The sequence below is a fragment of the Phasianus colchicus genome, chromosome 12, assembly GCF_987193195.1.
Source record: "Phasianus colchicus chromosome 12, bPhaCol1.hap1.1, whole genome shotgun sequence".
NCBI classification, from domain to species: Eukaryota; Metazoa; Chordata; class Aves; order Galliformes; family Phasianidae; genus Phasianus; species Phasianus colchicus.
Window position 1 is genome coordinate 18,527,925 of NC_143447.1, and position 24,314 is coordinate 18,552,238.

The 24,314-nt window shown below is 40.3% G+C and overlaps 1 protein-coding gene across 10 annotated transcripts in view; it reads right to left on the reverse strand.

The window, feature by feature from the left end:
- Window positions 1–23,912, reverse strand: part of DENND4A (DENN domain containing 4A) — a 47,781-nt gene extending 23,869 nt beyond the window's left edge. For 5 of the 10 annotated variants that reach the window (XR_004166082.2, XR_016470489.1, XR_016470487.1 and 2 more), the window contains exons 1-10: window positions 23,005–23,295; window positions 10,441–10,770; window positions 9,582–9,831; window positions 8,138–8,207; window positions 7,203–7,372; window positions 6,344–6,585; window positions 4,745–4,811; window positions 2,012–2,070; window positions 1,244–1,388; window positions 473–648 (exon numbers count right to left, since the gene is read on the reverse strand). Coding sequence is in view for 6 of the 10 variants with exons in the window: in XM_031587842.2 (XP_031443702.2) it covers window positions 473–648; window positions 1,244–1,388; window positions 2,012–2,070; window positions 4,745–4,811; window positions 6,344–6,585; window positions 7,203–7,372; window positions 8,138–8,207; window positions 9,582–9,831; window positions 10,441–10,748 (1,487 nt within the window). In the remaining 4 variants the exon portion in view is untranslated. Of the gene's footprint in view, window positions 1–472; window positions 649–1,243; window positions 1,389–2,011; window positions 2,071–4,744; window positions 4,812–6,343; window positions 6,586–7,202; window positions 7,373–8,137; window positions 8,208–9,581; window positions 9,832–10,440; window positions 10,771–15,262; window positions 15,348–22,115; window positions 22,735–23,004; window positions 23,296–23,622; window positions 23,653–23,755 lie in introns of those variants that run through there. The other 5 variants (XM_090149140.1, XM_090149138.1, XM_090149139.1 and 2 more) reach the window with 5 other exon arrangements.
- Window positions 23,913–24,314: the final 402 nt, after the last annotated feature.

A 24,314-nucleotide genomic window follows, 5' to 3' on the forward strand; every position in this document is an offset into this window, starting at 1 on the left:
CCCTCATTCATGTAATTTTACATTTCTAATTCTCGTATAAAGTTCCTATGTTTCATTCTAATATGAAGCATAATCTCATTGTTATTATTTTCAAGTGGATGCCAACCCAAGGTGTTGGAATTGAACACTAAGAAAGCTGCTCAGGAAAAATGAAGATGATTATTGTCCTTAGGGAACCAATAAAACAAAACTCAATATGGTTAATTTAGGAGATGTAATGATGTGTTCAGTAACATTTTAATATAATCAAATAGGAGGCAATAACACTGTATGAGGATTTTACCTCCATGTTAAACACAGAACAGCTATCATTTCTAGCACTCTCATTCTAAAAAGATGATATATTAGAAAGTTCACAGGTTTAAAGCAAACAAAAAACCACATGAGTTCTGAAAAAAAAAATAGCTAGTTTTGTATCTGAAAAGAAGGAGTAGAAAAAAGTCAAATGTGAAAGTTATTAATAAATACTTACTGAGAAATGGTATTGGTATCTAGGTCAACACAGCTAACATCTGGTGGAGGGTCATAGAGATCAAAGTATCTGGAATCAATTCCCACTATGAATGGGCATGGTGCACTTAATACATCTGCCAGTGCCAGCGGACAGAGAGGAATATATGGGCAAGGCCAGTGGAAAGGAAATATCATCTTTGAAAAGATGCAGAGAAAAAAATGTAGGTTAAACATATATAACAGTCTGCGCAAGTATAAAACACACTTGACTAATTCCCTCTTCAATGCTAATTCCTACACTTCTGATGCAGAAGGTAATAGAGCATTACGACTGTAATTATAGAAGCATTTTATTAAATAGGGAATGCTCATCTCTCTACAGTGTCAGTTTGTTTAATTAGGAGAAACAAACTCTTCAGTTAACAACAGATTGGATACAGTTGAGGCAGTAAAACAATGTTAATTGAAAAAGGAAAATAATGTGCTTTTAATATTTTTCTACAAGACAGGATGCAGTACTATGTGGTGAAAGTCAGGAAAGTGCTGAACTTTGTGATGACCAGACACGTTCACCCACAATATTTACACATAAACACCACAAAAGTTATCTTTCGTCTACTGCCTTCAAGAAATACAAGTAGAAAAGTTTGTGTTGCTAAAGATCTCAAATATGATTCTAATTTTTATGTAATCTCTCAGAAGTCTAACAGCTTTACTGTAACTTTAGGTTTTATCTTACAAATATTCTTCTTCCCACTTACAAGTACCTAATTAAAACCACATTACTTACAGAGACTAATGCCTCTGTCACACTGGTAAGGACAGAAGGTCGCAACGAATGGATGAGAATTTTATGTTCTGTCACAGCAAATACAAGCAAGGTCACTGCATTCTCAGGTCCTAAATTTTGAAGTAGTGTAGAAAATTTGCCCCCGCTGTTAGAGAACATAAACACACATGTTGAGTTACAAGGCACCAAGAAAAAAAACTAAAAATAATAAAATAGAGAAGACAACATTAGAATATGATCTTATAAACTTAAATCTGCAAATCTTTTTCTGAAATACAACCTCAAAGGAGACTTCTTAGTACATTTCATTGTTCAGTGCAGCATATTAACACTGTAGAATGTTTTAACCATGAGGTCCTGCAACTCTTCAGTCAGTTTAGATTTTTCAGGATGTGCACATGATCATTTTTCATGACATGGAGGTTAAGAAGAGTTGCAGAACTCCTCTAATTACACTACAATACACAGGATGTACCATCTCAGGAGCTCAGGTTCCAATTCCTAGCAAGCAGATTTAACTATCTTCTGCATCAATAATCACTAAAATTATCTCAAAATAGAACAAAACAAAAAAGCACAGATCTTGTTGATTAAGTATATCTCCTTGTCAGGGCACAGATCTAATCCCTAAAAAATCTTCAGGTATACTAATTACAAAAGGCACCAGTCAAGAACACTTAATTTGCACAACTGCAACTGAAAGAATGGAAACTTTTCAACACTTGAGCCAAAACATGTCTCAATTAAACAGAAGATGCTGCTACTTGCCTCAGTGGAAGGGGTGATGATACAGGTTGGCTAAGAATTAGGTTGTCATACGGAGACAGCTGGAAAAAGATTATAAAATACATTCTTTTTATTCTGAACATTAGAAGCCACACAACAGCAGAGAACACTGAAAATGTGAACTACACCAAACTTTACAAAACCCACTTGTATACAGTACTACAAAATGCAGAGTGCGGCTGCGCAACAGCACCTTTTAAGCAGGCAAAGTCCACCCTTCTTCTCTCAGTCAGAACTGAGCACATTGCACATTCATTAAAAAAGGAATTCAAACTAGCTAATACTGTAAAAAAAGTGAACATATTAAATACTGAAAAAGAAGCCTTGTAAATCTTCAAGCAAGGACCCATAGATCTTACAGTGCTTTCAGAGAAGATTCTTTGTGGATTTAAGGGGAAGGAGACAAAATACATTAAGAGGACAGATGGCAGACTGTATCATAAAGTAAAGTTTCCTTCAGAAGATATGAGAATTAAGCTGATAGCTGGAAGAAACTGCTCAGCTTTAATAGAGTTAGAAATTCATATTGGTTGAAGATTTAAGATGAAGATGTTACTAATTATTGTTTCTTTCTTAGCGATACATCAAGAGAAACCATTTATATACTCAGCAAGAACAGAAGGACTCGAAAGAGAACAAGAACACAGACATGCAATCAACTTATCACAATTCAACTGACATGTTTTCAGCCATACTAAATCCAACTTAACAAGATACCAGCTAGCTTAATCCTCTCTGCAAAGTAAGTGGCCACGCACTGTCCACTTCTGCGTAAAAGCACAGCAACTTGTACAATTAAACCGTAAGATCAGACATCTTTTAGTAGCATTTCATTTCCAATATGTTTCAGCTTAAACTCCACTGCAGGTGACTGGAGAACAGAAATTAGAAACATCACAGGAATTTGTAGTACAAGCTCTGAAGCTAACAGTTATCTTACACTGCCTGGATAACCATATAAAACATGCAAGACTAAAAGAAGTCTGTGATATTGCATACTTTCATACTTCATATAACAGAACTTTTACAGGCCAAGGCTACATTTAGCTTCAACAACAGATCAGGATGACCACACCACTTTCTGTGCTAGATTTGTCATCACCATAACCTTGCTCAGTGAAAGAATTCAAAGAACTCATTTCTTCAGCCTGAGGCAACCTATGTAAACTGCTCCCAGTATGGAACATCAGCCTGATGTCCTATGGCTTTTGTACTTCCACACTAGCAGATAAGTGTGTTTCCCTCGGGCAGAAGAGACACTTTCTGCCCCCATTCTTTAGAGGGACAAAAGCATTACTTGATGCATGGCAAGTTTCCAGGCTGTGAGTACAGTCATTACAAGAAAGAGCAAAGTCAGGGTGATAAGGGGGGCATGGAGAATGGATTCTAGCAGATCAGAAGCAACTAACAATAATGGCAACTGGAAATCAGCAGTCAGGAATATTTCTGAATGTTTACCTTCCAAAGTAATCAGAGTTAAAGTCAAACATTCAGACTGGTACACATGCAGTTACTAAAACACACCAAGTCCCCTTTCCAGAAAGCATACAGACAAGACAGAGCAGTGCATATTCAGAAGGATTTGCTGTAGTTGTATACTTGTAACAAAGAAAAAAGTGCTTTAAATAATAAAAAAATTAGAGAGAGACTACTATTTCTTCAATGAAATAGAATCCTTAGAACTTGTACTTCTCAAAAATCCAAGCATTTCCCACACCATTTTTGGGGAAAACATCTTTGATATATAATGACGTTGTTTTATTCAGCATCCAACAATTCAGAAGTTCCTGAAAGCAGCTTAAAGGAAGTACATATTCCATCAACTACAGCTAATTTTTAAAAGCTATGTATACTACATCTGTACTATCAGCTACTAAAGTTGTCTTAACTTGATATATGGAAGGTTTGAAAACAGTGTGATGTCAGACAATCTCACACTGCTCACATAAGTCCTCAAGTTTATTGCTGGATATCCATCCATGCAGGTTTTGATACAGTTCCCTAAACTTCACACTCAAAAAAAAATAATCAAATGTTTTCCTCTAAGCTCATTCATAGTTCTCTGTGAATGTGTTTAGTGTTCCCTACCATACATATTTTATTGAAGGTGTATACACAGCAAAACAGGATGTAAACACCAGGTTTTGAAATGAACTACTAAAAGTGACAGAACATCAGATACAGGTTCAGTGCAATTGTTCTCAAACCCCTTTTTCCATAACAGTAACAGATGTCAGTTCTTTAGAACATCCAAGTGCATTAAGGGGGATTTTTCATACATAAAGACATAATCCAAGACTCTATTTCTCTAAAAGACCTCAGACTCACTGCAAATATATTTTTCACACTGGGTTTTAATATTAATTATACTTATTTTACACACTGTTTTCAAACTGTATCAAGAAAACACTTCAAAGGCTATTGCAAAAAAAAAAACCAACCCAGATGCCAACTTTGAGTAGCTTTTCATTAACTTCTGCACATGCTCAATAAAATACAATTAAGTTCTGAAGTCACTAAATGGTATATTGTAATATCTCACTGAAGTCCTGAACTAGGCTGGAAACAGAGCACATAACAAACCTGTAGAAATTAAGTCTATGAACTGAGGAAAAAACATCTGAACATACAAATTACATTTTCCATTCGCTATAATCCCTTCAGCAGCTATTTTGCCTTCCCTCAGACACAGCTATTAAGAAGTTTCACACTTACCTGCACCAGAATTCTTGGCCTCTGAGGGGATGGAAAAGGAACTTTATGCATGAAGTGAGAAATATGTCTAAAAGGAAAGAGATAATCTGATTTAGTAGAAATAAGCTCAAACCATTTTACCTCAAGACAAAAATAATTACTAATATTATAAAAATGGTCCATGTTAGTTCACAAGACCAAAAGCAAAGGGCCTCCAAACTCCACAGGGCTAATGTGACCTTCAGAACTGATCTGTCCAGTAGTGACAACCAAAATGGCATGCTGGATTATGATTCTGACTGGAACCTTGTTTAGTGGCTGAAATATCACATGGAGCCATTTTTATAATATATTGTAAAGTAGAAATATTGAGGTTTGAGTGTGACAATTCCATTTTACAGTTGTGTCTGAGGCAGGTTTGGAGTAGCACTAAACTCAGTGGCACGAACTGCAGTTGTTTGAGAATAGCCAGCACAGCTGAGTAACAGGGAGAGTCATTGACTTCATTTATTTTTCTTCGGTCTGTATTTGCAAATATGGACATGTGAATTTTGTGATTTAAAGTGTTTATTTTTTTTCTGTGTGTTACAAAGAAGTGCTTTAAAAAGTTGAACAAGTTCTGTTTTATAAATTGACTGAAGTTTTTTATTTTAAAAAAAACTTCAAAAGCACAAGAGGAGTTCTATGTAACACAAGCTTTCAGATTAAAGGAAACTATATGCAATCAGGAGAAACTCAGAAACGGGCAATCTACCAAACTGCATGCTACATAGTTTACTGCAATTTCTCCAGTGCTTATCATTTTTAGGATTCACAAAACCAACTACCAAATAAACTCAGGGAAACACACTGATTTATGCAGAAGATTTGTTTTATACCTTTGATTCAAAACTCTGTATTTATACATAAGTTTACACTATCAGAATTTTAAAACAAGTATAGTAGATACAAAATGGAAAAACAAAATAGATAAGCAAACAAAAAATATTTAAACAAAGTCTCATATAAGTTGAGATTAAGTATAAAAAACTTGATGTATTAAATAATAAAAAACAAGTACTGCATTTGATGTCTAGTGTATTAATCAGTTTCTTTAGTCTGAAAGTGTTTAACAATATTATATGTTAATTATAGATAGTTCTTCCCTGAATGGAAGGATTTCCTCTGCATTTTAAAATGTGAAATCCTTCATGTGAGAAGGAAGTTTGTTTATTAATTACAAATAGTAGGAAAGCACACTAATTCAAACTCAATCTGCATTAGTGCCTCATTATACCACAAAGAGACTTGTGAAAAATGCAGAACTATATGCAATTCTTTCGCTTTATGTATGTACCATTAAGAAAAAGTTATGATTTTACTTCTTCTATGCTTAGGAGATGAAAGATGAGAAGTTCTCAGATACACATTTGCAGGCATTTAGATCAGAAATAAAAAATCTAGAGTTTTTCATGGTGTAAAATCTGATGCATTTCATCAACGGAGAAAAGGACTTTGTCTACTATAATCATTATGATTAATGTTTGATGACCAAGATCAAAAGGATATTGCAACAAAGTTTTAAGCAACAGAAGTGCAGTCATCAGCAGAAATGACTTACTGGTTTTTGAAGTTACTTACTTCTCAATAGGCAGGACATGCGGACCAGAAATGGAGTAACGATACAGAAAGGTAAGAAACTTCTTGAAAGCATCAAAGAAAGGCCAGTGAGAGAGCAGACAAATGCACTTGTTTGTTTGGACTGTTCTGCACGAGTCTGACTTTCCCTCAACAGCAGCTGCTAATCCCAATTGAGACTTCTGTTTCTCTGTAAGATTCTCTTCAGGATACGGTTCATAGAACTGAATAGCAGCACCATATACCTGTAAGCAACATAGCTGATGTGAAGTCAATGCATTTCCCTAAGTCTTCAAAGCAAACACGCAGGGGAGTCACGTTTATATTACTGTTTCAGAAGTTACATTAAGGCACCATCTTTTAAAGCAATTTATTCTGGAGTTATCTTATGACTGTGAAAATCCAGACCGTCTATTATTCATTTAAACTCAATGTCATATGAGAAAGATTAATTTAAGAAATGATTTAAGTGAGAGGAAATAATGATCATCCATAGGAAAACTGCTCCTCCTAATTGCCTTTTAAGCTATTCTAGGACTCCTTCATAAGCAGCTCAAAGCTGTATTTCTCTGACATCCAATTTACTTTATAGGACAAGTATATACATTCAAGGTTGTTTACATGCTTGCAATAAAGAAGCATAGTATATTTGCATGTCTGTGCAGTCAGGATTTTCATAGCTGTTGGTTCAAAGGCTAACCAGTTGGAAAACCAAAGGACAGGTTTCTACAATCAACAGTTCAGCAGGGAAACAAATGCAAGATTTGCTTTTAAGTCCAAAAGAATAGGTTCAATTTTGATAAATGGATGTTTTTGTAGATAACTTGAACAGACACACCACCAAATTTTTAACACAAGTTACCTTCTCTGCAGAAGCTCCAGTTAGTACAAATGTAGAAAAAATTGGGAGAGGGTATTTACTGTTAGATGGCCAACATTCAATTGTTGCACCCATAGGCAGGCAGAAAAGAGGCACAGATTCTGGTAATGGGAATGATTCATAATCCTCTTCAGGATATCTGCATATTAAACCTTTAAAGACAATTGATAAAGAGACAGTCATGTAAATAGTGGTGAGAAAAAACATACAGCTCATTCCATAAAAATATGCCCACAAGCATTGGACATATTTATGAATTCATGCATCTTTTAGTAATACCCAAACTGCCACTGTGTACAGAGAGCAGCATCTCAAAGGGATACGTGTGCACTAAAGCTCAAGTGTGAATCATGTTTGTGTCTCACACTTAAAAGTAGTTAAGGCTTTAAAAAACACAATGCATTTCACCACAGCCATAGCAAATCTAATTCTGTCATATAAATATGGAGACACACAATCCAAAAATACTTAAAAGAGCTCAGTGCCACTGGTGTTTAGGGCAGATTGGAAATCCGCATTATTCTTCAGAATGTTTTCTGAAGAGAGTGATCATGAAAATACATCAAGTATTTTTTTGTGGTATATTCTAATGTAGATATATACACACTTATTCTTGAAAAGCATTTATCAGCAATGAAAATAGAGGTAGGAGACAAAAAAGTTTGTAGAAAACTACAAAAAACACAACTGAGCTTCCAATTAAAAGCATATTTTAGCAAAGAGAGTAATGAGACATAATTCTAAAGCTTGTTTTAGAACACTATTTTAAGAACTCTTCAGGGAAAGACTCGTTTTTGGCTAACATCAGGACAGTGTCTACGTGGAATAATTCCTAGACAAAAAAATGTATAACATTACAAATAAGTCTGTACATCCCGAACTGAGCATTAAAAAAATGCTAAACAGTAGGCACATACCAGCTTTGTATGATATGGTGTTGGTTTTTGCCACAGACTTTTTGTAACACAGATACACAGCTGAGCCCCACTGTAAAACAAAAGAAGTTATTGGGTTAGATAGTAAAATATGGAATCATAACACACCAAAGAAAAGGATGCAGCAAAATAATGGGAGAGCCTCCTTTTCCTTGTTTTAAAAGAAATCATTATCTATACATAAATGTAGAACATTAAGATACCGAGATCTGTGGCCTGTTACATTATCCTCTCCAACAACTGCCAGAAAAATGTAACTGAAAGTACTGTGCTAGCCTTGAAATAAATGGTCCATGGCAGGGCTCAGTTTGAGCTCTAAAATAAAACCAGTTTATAGACTGAAACACGAAAGCTATCAACTCTTCTCCAAGATGTCATTAACACAACTATCAAGTACAACTGTTGTGTTTATAAATATTTGTGCCTGCGTTTTAATCAAACCAATCTTCAAGACATTCCTTGTTCTGTGATTTAATATCTAATGTCATAGCTTTTTTCAACATACAAACAATGATTTCCTTTTTGGCTGTGATGACAATTTAAAATTCTGGACATGAGAATAAAGTAAGCATGAAGGCCACAGATTAAGGAAAAACAGGCATCCATATGTGCACACACAGCTTTTGATATGGCAGAAAGATACAGCAATGGGCATAACACAGCACTCCCATAACCCAGTCAATACAGGAGCCAGTAGAACTGAAAAATCCATTTGTTAATGCCCAAAGGCATTCATTCAAAAGCAAATACAGACTGTTTCTGTGATCCTTTTTGCATAATGCTACTCACATAGGCACTCAGGGTCCTCAATAGCATGATGACTCATGAAAATAGCATGAGACCATATGAAAATAGGGCTGCAGATTCACTTAGGAGACGCTTAAACATTAAGTTCTCCAAACAGAGTGCTGCAATATCTGTGTGTTTTAATAACACCATCTTTGGAACCATTAAAATGGTTTTAAACAAGCTTACAGTCAGCAGTATACAACTTTGTTTATAAGAAACTTTCTTCTTAGAAAATGCTTGTGAAATGACAAGAGAATGACACAAAACAGTGCTGCAGGTAATGGGAGAGCATAAAAACAAAAGAAAATATAGCTCTTAGATACAGAATTCCCATCACAACAGTAAATCAGGCTGTACACTTTCCAGTTACATATATGGCAATGCAACAGGTTTTAAGGATTAATCCCAAGTCAGTATTTGTATGTCAGCACTAATAAAAAGACTGTTTGCCTCAGGACTTCAACACAACTTTGTTTCAAGCAGGAACAAGGCAATATAATCCTCAAATTCTTCCAAGATATGACTTATCTTTGGAAAGTGCCTATGAAATCCAGGTGCTCTGGAAACCATCACAAATACTCCACACAAGTCACGCTGTTGAATATCAAGTGCTCAAAATTCAAATGTTATATCTTACCATACTATTATTAAGATTCTTGTCAACCTTGCAGAACGTATGTGGAGGGGTTTCTCCTTTACTTGGTATGATTATACATATGTCTGTAACAGCCAGTGTGTTTTGTGTGATGTTTTCAGCTGCTCTTCGGTAAGTGACGAACACCCGTTGTGACGAGGCATTGCCACTAATATTAGCAGGCCGGCCATAGGGAGTAGCTTGAATTATTTCACAACCTTGTTTTACTCTTTCTTTCCCATCATATAAAACCCTAATTAAAACAGAACGAACAAGAGTCAAAATGCATATAATTATTTCCCCTCTCCACCAGTGTTTCAAATGCTATATATAATAATTCTAACTGAATAGCACAAGTCTAGCAGCAGCTCATCTCATCTGATCAAAATGTTTTTAGTGAAGTACATTTTAGCTCTCAGGCAACATTATAACAAACAGCATTTTAACAGAAAAAACTGTGATTAAACTAAATTAGTTCTTCGCCAGTATAACTGCTTTTTAAAGTTCTAATGCTTATTGCACAAGCATTATTTTCAGGCCTTCAAAAAGCTTTGTTGCCCAGTGCTTTGAATGCCATATAACTCTTAAAGCTTATTCACTTAGTTTCACCAAAAATGTACGTGTTAGAAATTATAAACTGCTTTGGAAACTTCAAAAGAATACAAGTGTCACTAAAATCCACTCAGCATGCATCATTCCTACAGGAGCAGGTTACAGCATCCTCAAGTCAATGAGCATCTTTCAGTTGGGAGTTTCACCTTCTATCAAAAAAGTTGTGATATTTCAATAAATCTGCTTAATTTACCCATTAGTCACATAATTGCCAAAGTTGCCTGCTGTAAGAGAACCATCCATCACTCACCCCAAATCAGTAAGTGGGGGCTTATCCCTCCCCCGGCGGTAACAAAGGTAGATCTGCGGTCCTACAAGGCTGCCATTATTGAGATCTGCAGACAGTCCTGAGGGAGTAACATCTATGCATTTATATCCCTGAGGAACTTCCTCTCCTAGGGATTTAATAATCACAGTTACATCTGTAATAGGTTCTTTTGGTTTTGCAATTTTATGGCAAGCATCATTGAAGTGGATTTCTTCCTCCAGTGGCTTAGAAATATCTGTTAGTCCTGCGACAACGAAGTAGTCAGCAACACGAGCCCCTTTGTCTTCCATCTTCCATTACAAGATGTTGAAGCTGGTGGCAAAGAAATACAAATCATTATTTTTAAATTTTAAGACATCAGAATTATTAATTTAAAATAGAAAATTTTCAATAACAGATTAAAACACAGTAGGAGAACACAAAAGAATTAGACATCCATCATCAAGTCATGTCACAGTTTCCATCTGCAATCACCATCTTCCAACAGTTTGGAACCGAGTCCCAGAATCAAGCACTGAACATTAACCTCAGAATGGAGAACCCAGCAGCCTCCTTTTGTTAACTGGTACCACAGAGTACTTGAACCAACAAACAGCAAAATGCAGTGCAAAGCTTTGCCAACAGCTCACTGCTTAAAGCTCACAGCCTTGCCACAAAGTATTTTGCATGTCACCTGCATACAGGAGCAATGGACCTTCGGAGGACAGATCTACAATTGGTTTGCTTTCTGAATACTAAACATACATGCAAAGACTGCCTTCGTTATTCTAAAGACGCAATTATGATACTGGAAAACATTTCAGACACAGGATTTTATATGAAATACTAAGGGCAGATCTTCTTGGAATATTTTCGCATGTTAAAAATCAATATCAGGTTATTTCATAAAATTTTGGAGCTCAGATCCTCAACATGCAACCCATCCACAGGCAGCAATACACCAAATATTTACACAAAGCATTTGAACTCAGTCAACTTCAATGTGATACAGACCACTGTGAAACAATAATATTCCAGACCACATGAAGCTTTTCGTAATGACAAGGAATACAGTCCTGCTGTTCCAGCCAAATTGTAATGTGAAATTACATTCTTCCTTCCTGAAACATACTGATAAAAATAGTTCTTTACATATGAATTCTTCTCATATAGCTTTCTATTTTTTTGGGCAGCATTTCCTGTAGTGGTTGTAAATTAATTTCAGCACAGGACAAAGTAATATTTCTAAGATGAAAAGATGCCTTGCAGAAAACACAGCATATGATGTATTGGGAGATTTGTTACCTCTCTGCCAGACACTCCTGAATAGCTCTGCAAATCACTTAAATCCACATCCTATTCGTTAGCATGATTTTGCAAACAAAGGAAATGCTTCCCACTGATGCAGAACACTGAGGAGCAGGCTAAAAATCTTTATCTAAATCACTCAGAAGTGATAGAACCCAGCTGAGGCAGCTTCAGGAACTTCACTCTCATCAAGACCAAAACTCTGCAAACCAGACCAGCTATTTAAAGGGTCCTTTTGTTGTCTGTATTTTATTTGGGTGAAAAACTTCACTGCAAGAGAAGTTGTTGAAATACAGCAGTTTTGAGAGCTTGCTAACACTCAGGAACTCCACCAAGAGAATTCAATACAGCGTTATTGATGTACATGATGTACATGTCTGACTGTACTCTCCATGGATGTGTATGGAAGAACAGGGCAAAACCAGTGCAAAAACAGAATTCAGCTGGAAGTTTTTCTTTCATTCCTTTTCTCAGCACTATTTCACAAAACTACCCCACCCACAGAATGCATCACAACAGCTTTAAGTTAAGAAGAAAATATTTTAGTTTTTTTTTTTTTTAATCACATTTAGTATGAGCGTTAAAATTGCAAGTAAGCCTTAAAACTTCAGGGCATCAATAGCTCAATTTCTTAGATTCAAAAGCCAAGACAGCATTACAAGTGAACAAAAGAAATTCTATATTTTAAAACTCAGGAGTAACACCTACCTCAAATTTTAAGCTTCATCATCAATTATTTCACATTAAGTTTATAGCAAATGCCTCGGATTCAAACATTAATTCCCAAAAGCACACAAGAAAAACTGGGACAAGCTCTCCTCATTTATAACCAGTTAAAATTAGAATCTCCTACACACAAACACCTGCTATCAAACACATTTGCTTCCTAAGGTTATATAGCAAATAATGCCCAAGTCAGCAAGTCTTCCACAATTTAATGCAACTCCTAAGAAATGGTAGAAAAATGCCTGGCTAGTGATGCAACATCCCTTCAGATCTCTGCTTTCTGATACAAAGCCTCACAGCAAGAAATGGGATGAAATGCAGAAGAGATCAAACAATTTGGTGGTACTTCATTGAAAGCCAGCTTCGACTCTACTGGAACTGCTGTGATCCCTGAATTTTTAACATCTGTTTACTGTGTGCAGAGATTTATGCGATCTCTATGTTAACAGGTCACAAAAAGAGGGTATATGAGCTAATTCAGGGACCAATTATGTGACAAGCAATCTCACATGAATTGATAAATCTGAATAAAAACTCTCACTATAAAAGTATTCCAAAACAGGTTGTAACTATACAGCTGCAGTACTGCAAGTCAACCTCCAGGAAAAAGAACATGAAAGAAAAGGAAAAGCCACCTGCAGGCACAGTCACACTGCACAAGCGTGTTTCTGGGAGCAGCAGTTCCTAGGTGAACTGACACAAAAGTAATGGTGACACAATGAGAAGCAGCCTGTAGAGCTTCTCTGCACTGCAGTCAGCAGGGACAGCCAGTGACAAAGGGGAGCAGGAAGGCAGCAGAAAAGCCTGCCTTAAAGTACACAAACAAGGGGTCACGAACAGCCTCTTAGAAAAGTCCCTACCACGTTTACATCCCCAGCAATGGTCTCTGAACCATTCTGTGATGATCATATGTAATGCAGGCATATGATTTATACCACTAAGTTAAACATCACGAGCATCGGTAAGAAAAGTATCTTTGCAAATAGCAAACTGAACTGTAAGAATACATCAGAAAATGGACAAACCTTGCAGATTGTGACTATTTAAGTGCAGGAAGAAAAAAGGACTTTCTGCTGTTTCTAAAGAGATGGGAAATGGAGAAGCAGCCAGATAATCTTGCCACAGATCCGCCGAACTAGCCTGATTACCTTGCTGAAAGGCAAAGGGGTTTCAATGTGTATTCAATTTAATTCATAATACCCTATTTCCCTATAAACACTCAGGAAATACTTATTAATAATTTCTGTTGCTTAACTATAGTTATTTTAATTCCTAGCTTCTGGCATTTTAGCAACTGCATGGAAGAGATCCACCTGAGAAGTTCACTTTGTGTTGGTGTTAAAGAGAACAAGTCTGCTGCAAAGTGCAGAGCAGCCCATTAGCACAAGGGATGATCAGGAAGTTTAGAGGCTGACCTTTTCATGCAAATAAAACATCACCAAGACTTCCATCTCATCACTGAACTCCGAAGGAAAAGCACACATAATAAATCACTTCATTTTCAGGAAGGTTTTTCTGTTTGCTATAAACTATTTGCAAGACTCATTCAAAAAACAAGCACAAGTTCAGAGGCATGATTTTATACCAGGTTACATTTTCAGATATAACAATAAATCAGTGTCTAATGCAGATCTGTTGTCTATTCCATCTGTTCAGCAACAGGCCTAATACTTCACGACACACGAAGTTTATTATACATACAGCACACTATTTATAAGGAGGAAAAAAAATACCAACAATTCATACAGCCTGCTCCTAGCTGTAGACTTCTACAAAGATGGATTGTAAATGGGCTGCAGGCACCGAGAAGTTCTCTGGCTGTTCCTTTTTTCCAGGAGCCAGCCTTCCTAGGGAACAGAAGGAGCTTCCTGTGCGTGTGCTGCATGTGCAAGAGGAACACAGCTCTGTAAAAGACAGCAGCAAGGACTGCACAACTCTACTAGAAGCTCCACCTGCCTACCTTGGCCAGACATAAACACAACTGCCTCGTAATCTTCTAATGTCCCTGCCTCCCTGTTCCTTCCTGTGTTTTCCTCCAAGAACACTGAGGAACTGGAATTAACGAACTGTATAAGGTTTATTAGGCGTCTAATAAACAAGTGATGTTTTGCTTTCTTAGTCTGACTCCAAAGAAATATGCTGTTTGTAAACAAGAAAAGAGCATCTCCTACTACAGGTTGGAAACCAATGCAAGGCACTGCAACAGCTTTTTTTTTTTTTTTAAATTTTCTCTCGTCTTTAATCAGCTCAAAGCTTTTTTACACAATGACAAAATCTTTTAAAGCATTCATCAAACACTCACATTCCAAGACCTTCCTTACTTCGAAAGCACACAAAGATTGCACAGACAGGCAATTGCCAGCAAAACCCTAATGGCTCTTCGTGTTACAGACTTATGGCTGCACTGCAGCGTTAACCTGAAGCACACTACCAACCTACAGAAAAGTGGACATCAATCACACAAGAGCAAAATGAATGTAGCTGGATCACTCAGTCCCACTATGGCTACTCGGAACCATTTCTCAGCCACAGCACTGCAAAATCACATTAGAGTTCAACAGTAGAAAATCTGCTAATAACATGCAATTACCCAGGGAAAAACCCTTCAGCCCTTCCTTGTGATTCTGGAATCACCTGGTAGAAGTGAGACAAGCCCTCTATCACCGGTATTTCCTTTGTAGCAAGCACACAATCCTATGAGCAAACAGAGCAGAAGCACCTCAAATATCACAGGAACTCTGCCAAACCAGAACAGAAGCCTGTTATAAATATCTTTCAGTGTCCTCCCTACCTTTCCATCGAGGCATTTCTTCTACACCTTACTATCTTGCTGTTAGCCAGGCTTTAACACAGACTTCTTGTTACAGTTTCATTCCCTATAGAAACAGTAAAAATAAAAATTAAACAGTGTGCACATTTGTTTCAAGTTAAACTTACTGCACACCAGCCACACTGAATGAATGGTGGGAACTGCTGCAGAACTCAACTGCTAAGAGAAGGTTACATGTTCCCAGATACTAAAAAATACATATGAAGCCAGGTTTTAAACAAATATTAAGTCCTACTCTGCAATGATAATTTAAGAATATAAACAACATTTAATGTTTTGAGCAAATGGACAAAATAAGCTGCATAAAATAAGACTGGTTGAGCTAACTGCTTCATCTGATTACAGCTCTTCTGCTCCCTTCTGATAAATACCACCCATGCCTACTCAGAAAACAGCCACCTAGGAAATGCTCCTTCAGCTCTTTCCAAGTCTACTTTAAAGCATCATTCCTATTTGCTGATACTTTGCAGGTTCTTTTCACTCCACAATCAGCAACAGGTGCAACTCCTCCACCCAACCACCTTACAGTACATTCCCCCCACTCACAGCTACAGTTAGTCTCCTTGTCATTGACTGCTACAACCACCATCCATTTTTCTTTGCGTGTTGTACACTTTAAACACTAGTAAAACCACTTCTAAATTACGACCATGGATAACTTGAGCTTGTGTTTTACACTGAGGCACATACAAGCCTGCACTACAGAGGAGTGTTTCAGAGTGACTCCTGTCTACCATGGGACAGAGAGTGAGAACCTCCCTTGAGATGCTCTCAGACTTCAGCCTCCCAGAACTACTCATCAGCATCAGCAAGTCAAAAATAAACACTGTCTAAAGGAAGTTTTCTCTTTGCTAAGACATGAAGCACACTATTAGAAGATTACTTTGAGAAGACTTCAGAAAACAAAGTGCAACATAAACAAGGCCGGGAAGAAATGCATTTCAGGAGGGCTGATGCAAACCATGGAATGGAAGAAGGGGGGTTGTCTCCATTCCTGAAGTTAAAAAAAAAAAAAAGCAGAAAAAACTCACTATGTTGAATCATCAAAATTGTATTTGTGGGGACACAAAGCTCAACACAACATATTTCAAACCACACAGACTCAATCGACACTTTTAGGTCATTAATCCTAGGGCAAGGAGTGGAGGTGGCAGCCTGGAGCACAAATCCAGCCCCTTCAACAAGTCTTGCTAACTCGCACAGCACCTGCACTCCCCTGCTCCCTATGATTTATGTAACAAAGTTCTGGGAGTATCACAACATAGAGCAACATTAGGGATCACCTGCAGATCTCCAGCACAGCTGCAAAAAGCCTAAGCAAAGAGCAGCATCAACACAAGTAATCTCCCTGTAGACACTTTCCTAGTCAGCTATCCAGAAAATCCAAAGAGGAGATTTGGAAACAAATCTCTCCCCCTTCCCCCCTCCCCCCCAATTTCTTCCTACCATGAATAAAAGCAACAGATAAAATAGCTAACAAATATGGTTGATGCAATCACTTGTCCTATTTGTAAGACATTCTGGCATACATCTACACTCAAAAGCATTAAACACCACGGTAATTAACACGAGCCCCCAGATGCCATAGAAGTACTGGAGTTAAGAGGAATATTGGCATATGGGGAAATAAATAAACAAACAATCCATAAAGTTGTTCTGCCTTCACATCACCTGACCAGAATCACTATCAATCTTCTTGCAGGTCCTTTCCCAATCATCCATACCAAATCAGCATACTCTGATCCAAACAACACTGGAGATAATCAAGAGAGCTGCTGAAAATTTGGCAACAACACCTCTCTAAGAGGTGCCTGGAGACAGAAAAGCACTGGCTGAGAGTGCAGGGACAGAGCACGAGACATGCTTTTAGGAGCAGAACATTGCAATGCAGGCCAGAAACTGAGACAGATGTGTTCAGTGGTGCTTAGGGAAAAAGAGAAATCAGTGTTAAATTGAGAGGCTAATCTAGATTCAGTGGGATTGCTGCAAGAACCAGCCATGGAGAGTACCAAAGCTTAAGGAGGAAGCACAGCAACTGGCAGAGAGAAGGCAAGAAGGAACAGACCTCATGCCTAGCTATTTTCTGTATCTTCTATACTCTCCACTGCCACTCACCAAGTCTTCCACTTGTTTGTTCTTGACTGCTGTTCTTATTCTCAGCTAAATCAGAGGGATTTAGCTAAGAGGACCCAACAAACCACAGCCTGCTTAGGTGTTCATTACAGTAACACCACAGCAAAATGCCACGGTATCCAACCGTGGCTACAAAAACTACCAGTAATGTGACGTTCAGGCATTCCACGAGATTCATGACAGAGATAGGTCTTAACAGGGCTGATTTTAGAACTTCCATTTCTCTTTCTAAATTACAGTATTTATGGCCAAAAAGCACAAAGAATGGAAACAATTTCTGCAGTACAATTGTGTTTGAAAGGAGAGATGCAGACAACAACATACAGTAAATGAAGGAGAAGAATATAAGTAAGCACTATAACACACAAATAACACTTCATCCAAAACAGTTCAGGAGGGCAACCAGTCTGCTTTTTGTACAACTATTTATTATACAACAACTTTTAAGGAGGGAAGGTCCCCAAGCAGTGTTCTCCTTTCCTTGGCACAGTCCATAAAGACACAGAAAAGCAGTGGATCTTCCAACACGTCAAAATGTCAAAGTACATCAACCAGTATTGTCAGAGTTCTGCTTTCACCCAGCCTCATTTGGGTGTATATGCCAATTTCAGCTTAGCTATGAAATCTCTCTCCACCCAAATTAAAATTTTCAATGCATGGGGTAAAGGGAGAAGGCACAAAGCACTTTTTCCCCCCCATGTGTGTTTGTCACCAGCAAATATGTCCTGTAGGAAGGGATACTGGACCCAGTCATGCTGCCAATAAGGGACATGCAGTGGATGACACAGAGACTGCAACTGCCACTTGCAGATGATCAGCACCGGGCTGGAAAGGTTTAATGGTGAGATAACACCAACTAATACCCTGCGCATCCAGCAAATCTCCAGATCCGGTTAGCAAAACCGTCATCTTCTACCCCACAAATAAATGTGAATGTACTGCTACCAGCCCAGCTACAGCACATCCATTGAGCAGCACGTGTTGCTGTGACAGGTTCCTAGCCAGGTTAGCTAGCAGACAAAACCAGGGCAGCATTTTCCCCCAGTAATCACAGTATTGCAGTGGAAGTGCCGTTATATGGTAAGTAACTGCTATGTTAGGATTCCAAACCTAGCTCAAAGCATCTCTGAACACAGAACAGATTTATCTTAAAACCCCTTGCCCATCTTTTGGAACAGAACTATTACATAAACCTTTTTTAAAAAAAGCTTAAGTGTATTGGGTCAGAGAGAGTCACCCATGTGCTAAATAGTGTGAGAAAATTACTCACAGAAGGGTTTGCCCCTTGGTGCTCTACATAATGAGTTCTGAGTTCTTCACTGTCCTGAATAGGAGTTCAGCATACAAGGTAGCTCTAAAGCTGTACACGTTGTGAGATGAGTGCTGCTGTACTGGGATTAAACTGACAGCACTGTGCAGAGTCTGGTTACTTCTGCACACGCAGGTCCTGAAAAGCATTAGCTCTTCCACTGTAATTGTATAGTTGAAATACTACACAAGTAAACGTGCTGACACACAGGAGCCTCTGGAGCTGACCAAAATCTTCATCTGGGTTGTACAACTGAGAATAAATCTTCAAGTTCACAAGTTTCTTCTGAAGCTCAAGATAAAAACCAAACTCAGAGTCCTGTCCACAGCTTGCTTCTGTTTATTTGTGTAAGGCCTGCACACACACACACAGTTCTCTGGGGACTTTCTCATTTGTGTATATGGACATAAGATTTATACAAGACTCTTGCTGCTTGTCTACTTTAATTTCAGATGGTTAAATAAAATACATTGATCCATAAAGGACATTTTTCCCCCTCACCCAAAGAAAAAGGCAAAATTTCAAGTACAGATTAAACAGGGAGAAAATAATTGGCTAACTTACTTCTAACCTTCTGCCTCACTCCTCACATCCTATGCTTATATCATATTTCTTTTCTCACCCCTCTCCCCATGCTCCTGTCTACTACAACATCACTCCACTGCAGCCTCTGCAGTAACCCTGTATCTAAGACTTGAAATAATACTTTGAAAAGAGAAAAATGTGCCATTTAAAAGAGCAGGACCAACACTTCAGTTTCCACTTCACCTCCACAATCTCCTCCTGCTTCTGTATTTGAGCTCTATAGGGAACCACCAATTCTGCATCACAGGCTGAAACAACTGCTATAGAACAGCCCTCTCTGTGCATTTTAATTGTGGTTGTACAGCCTGTGGTGGCACTTTATACACATACATACATTAGCAGAGCATTTCCAAATCAGTCACAGTCCAGATTTCCAGATCCGGCATAGAGTAAGCCTGAACTGAAACATAACAGAAAACACCTAAAGGTAATCACACAATATTGCAGAGAGACCCATTCCCTTCAAGAAAATACTGATTAGTATACTGAATACTGAAGTAGTTCAACAGTGGTGATGCTTTCCCTGTTTATACACATGCACCTCATACCTGTTAGCTACCTCCAAATAAAGCAAGGCACAACTTGCTTAAGCTTGCAGAGGATTTGCTGTACTCAGTATGCCATAAAATTTGTGCTCACAGCAGTAAATGCTGTTTGTATGTAGAATTGATATATAAGGGAATAGATGAAGGGGCTTTTCTGTGCTCTTTCCCACGACCATCCTGTGAGACCACAGCAGAAGCATGAGGAACAAATGCAACTCAGCCCTCTAAACCATACTACCAGCCCCCTTACTTTTTCAGCAAGCACAACCTCCCTTTCTTCAAAGGTGCAAAATCTTAAACATAGAATATGATGCAATTTAAGGTACTTAAAAAAAAAAAAAAAAGAACGACACAACAGACACCAAAAATGTTTTTATTTCTGTTTTTCCTCCCTATTTATGAAGAGCTAGTGTTCTTTCCAGGAAACTTCAGAACAAGTACTCCCAACTCACAGCTAGATGCACTGAGACCTGAGCTACTGGGACTCTGTCAGACAGCAAGATACTTGGAAACCACCAGTGCCTAAAACATTATGTTTGAACAAGGTTACATCAAGCTTTTCCTTTTAAATCCAATACAAGTTGTGCAACATTTCAGCTTCTACAGCTTCTAACTCTTTGGTCACACCAACAACAGATTTAAAAATTAAAGTCAATTCTGAGGAAAGGACAAAGAATCAAAAGACTTCCTGCAAGTTTTCATTTCAACAGATACTTAAGATTCAGGAAGGTTCTGACTAAGTGACTCCTGTACTCTTCCCACAACTTGCTGACATCCCTTTGACCACAGCTGCAAATGTTCCTCCACTCACTCTTCTAAGAAGCATTTCCATCTATTATGACTTGCAAAGCTAACTCCAATTCAGTTGCTAAGAAGTACAATGGAAATTGAAAAGGGATGCTGAATATTTAAGTGACACAGCAGATTTCTTTCTCCAATTTTAAAACCTCAAGATTAACAAACCCCATTATCACTATTCAACTCAATCTAGACTGTGTTCCTCTAGCAAAGAGTCACGAGACTCTTTTTCCAGCTATCACACACTCCAGCAGGAATTTACCTAGAGATGAATAAATCCTTCAATGCAATATCCTGTAGATTAAACATCAGGCTCAGTTCTGAGCAGCAGCTTTCCCAACTCCTTCCTCAAGGCCATACAGGAGGTGATATTAAACGCTTTTCTCATTCAACTCCATTCTCCTCAGTTAAACCAGGCACCAACTTAGCTCTACTTTCTTTCTTGCTACTTTCTCTTTTAAATGTGATCCATGTATTTACATTGCTCCCAATGCTTGCAGAGATCAGCTGCACTCACATGAGTCCTACAGAATAAGCCAGGCTCTGTCAATATTTATGCTTTTGCTAACTAATAATTAACTCTGGCTATGTAAATACAAAATAGTTGGTATTGCCATTAACACATATAGAGATTCCATTAAGCTCCATATGGGCACGATAGAGCATAGAGAGCAAGCTGTTCACAAGAAATGTGGGCCTGCAACCACGCTGCTACAAGTACCAAAACTTGAGCGTATGAATGCTCTTCATATGGGAAAAATATTTCTAAGTAAGCCTGTATTAAAAAAAAAAAAAATGGTCATAGTGCCTTTTGGCACAGCATTCAGAGAATGAGATCTTATCTTTTTCGTGCTAGTTTTTGGTAAGAGCACAATTTAGAAGAGCCCATTGGGTAAAGCATGTTCAAAAGCAGCAGGGACTGTTTATAAACTTCAGCAAAGTTCCTCATCCAGCTGGACCTTAATGCTTCTAGTATAAAATATGCACACTATGCAAGCTCTTAAGGCTGTAGAGAAGCTGGTTTGGTTTTTTTTTTTCCCGATTTCATCTATACGGCTCCACGCAGTCTTCTCCTTCCCCAAAAGTTAACCACAAAAACAAATGCCACGTTCCTGATAATTAAACCATTTCAGTGCCAGCTCACAACGACCCCACAAGCACTTCCCCATTCCCCAGCAAAGCAGTCCCATTCTGCCACCCCTTCACACGTGCCCACAGACTTCCAGCTCCGTAATACAGGATCGAGTTTCACTAAATATATGAATTTTTAAAAAGAGAAGAGAAACGGGAGACTCTCACAAAGTGAGCTGGTCTGCCTGACACACAAACCAGAAATAAACCATTCACTGCTCAGCTACACTAACTCGACTCCTTCTCCTAAATCATCGCGGATCAATATCAAATACTTGAGTTTAATCACTCCGAAAGTGAAAAGATTACGTACCCACGCGTTACGTTCTTTACAGAAACCTCCAGTTGAGCAACAGCTTCGGAGAAAAATTGTGAAATGGAGTGAAAAGCCGTCCGGGATGCTCAGTAAATTCAAAAAACCCCAACCTCAGAACGGGGCGCCGGGACCTCATTGCTAATGAACGAGAAATCCCCGTTCTCAGGGCAGCCCACGTTAAAACCCTGTTTGAAACGACTCCAGAATAACAACCGCTGCCGAGGAGTCATTAAACACCACCGCTCCTCGGCCAACGATCCCCGCTGCGCGCAGACATCATGACGGGACAGAACCGAAATGTCAGGGCTGATGTCCAGCGTGCCACGTTAATCCAGCTGGAAGTCAGCCGCGTTCTGCGAGCCGAGGGCAAACTTACAACAGAAATACGGCCGAGCGGCACCTGCCCGAGCCAGGCGGCGAGCCGCGCCTGCAGCCGCGCTGAAGGACGAGCAGCGCCCGGCCGTAACATGGCAGCGCCAGGGCATCCCGCCTCACCACGGCCGAGCGGCGCGGCCCGAGGCCCGCAGGCCGGGCCGGGGGCTCCGCTGGGCCCCGGATCGCCTCGGGGGTCGGGAGGGAGAGGAGAAAGTTTCCCCCCTCTCGCCGCAGCCCAACGGAAAGTTACCGAGGCGCGGAAGGAGGGGGCGCGCGAAGAGCCGCCCGCCCCTCGGCCCCCCCGCCTCCCGCCGCAGCCCCGCGCGAGGGGCGGCCCCGAGCTCGCGCTGCTCGGCGCGGCCCACGCGGGGCCCCTCGCCCCGCCGAGCCCTGCGGAACTCCTTCCTTCCCCGCCGCCCCCGGCCCCCGCCCCAAATATCTGCTCGGAGAATCGCCCCCCTCCCCCCGCACAGCCCCGCGCGCACAGCCCGGCGCTCCCCCCGGCCCTCACCTCACACGGGGCCGCGCTCCCCGGGGCAGGGGAACGGCCCGCCGGCGCTTCCTGCCCCCGGCGCCGAGCAGCGGGCGGCGAAGGGGCGCGGGGAAGGGGAAACGCACTCGGTCCCCGCGCCCTTATCTCATCCTAGCGGAGCCCGGCTCGCCTCCACCGCCTCCCGCCGTGTGGGCGGCTCAGGCGGGATCCCCCCTCCCCTCCGCGCCGCCTCCTGGCGCCGCCATCTTGGCCGTCACGGGGGCGGGGGGGAGGCGGGCGCCGGCTCGTGATCGCGGGAGGAGGATGGTTCCCCGCACAGCGCCGCCCGCCGCCCCTCGGGCGGGCACGGCGCCGGGGCCGAGCTTGGAGGTTCGGGTCGCCTCAGGATCGCCGCGGAGGAGGGCGGCTCGGCCCGGCGGTCCGCGCTTCCCTCCTTTCTCCCCCCGCTGAGGACCGGCTCCTTCCCCGAGCCGTGGGGATCCACGGATCAGAGGAACCCCTCCAGCACAGCCCGAAACACAACGCGCCGTTTGCGCAGAGCTCTCCTCCCCGCTCGGTCCCACAGCTTCTCCTTCTCCGGCGCCTTTAAATTAACCAGAAACCCATCTGTGGCCCAAACATCTCAGCCTCGCTCACCTGCGGTGCCCGTCGGCGGGGCGGGGGTACCTGGAAAAAACAGAACGGGTTCTGTGGATTCCCCGCAGGCCTGATGTAACCCGCACCGCGTTGCTGCATCAAAGCCCGTGAAAGAACCTGAGACGAAAATAACCTTTGAAGAACGCGCAGCTCAGATCAGTGCGGCGCGGCAAGATGGTGCTGAGCACGACAAAAAGCCTCTGCCTGCGCTGGAACACGGGAGTGCTGCTTTCCTGGCATCCGACGGGCCGCACTCCTGTTTCCAAACGCTGTACTGATGTGCTATTTTTGCAGTGATGTTTAGGGACAGGCTCCAACCATGCAATTTTGGCTTGGAGTTCAAGCTTCCCTCAGTTAGGGATATTTGGCTCAGAGGGTTTTGATGTGGCTTGTTACAAAGGGAAAAAGTCAGATACGGTTCTGAATTTGTGCTGCGAGTGCTTAAGTGCGTTCAAACTTACCGTATAGATCTAACTCATCCCTCCTGAAAATCTGGCTGGAAAGGAGAACACGAAAATTAAAAAGTGCAAAACATTACTTTTTCTCCCTACTTTTTAATTAATATGACCTTTTATAGCAGCAGTGCTGCTCCTCCTACGCGCCGTGTAGGAAATGGAGTGGCTGACACGACCCAGGCAGAGGCACCCCTGTACGAGCCTGTACACGCAGACACAGCTTTGTGCTGCCAGGTT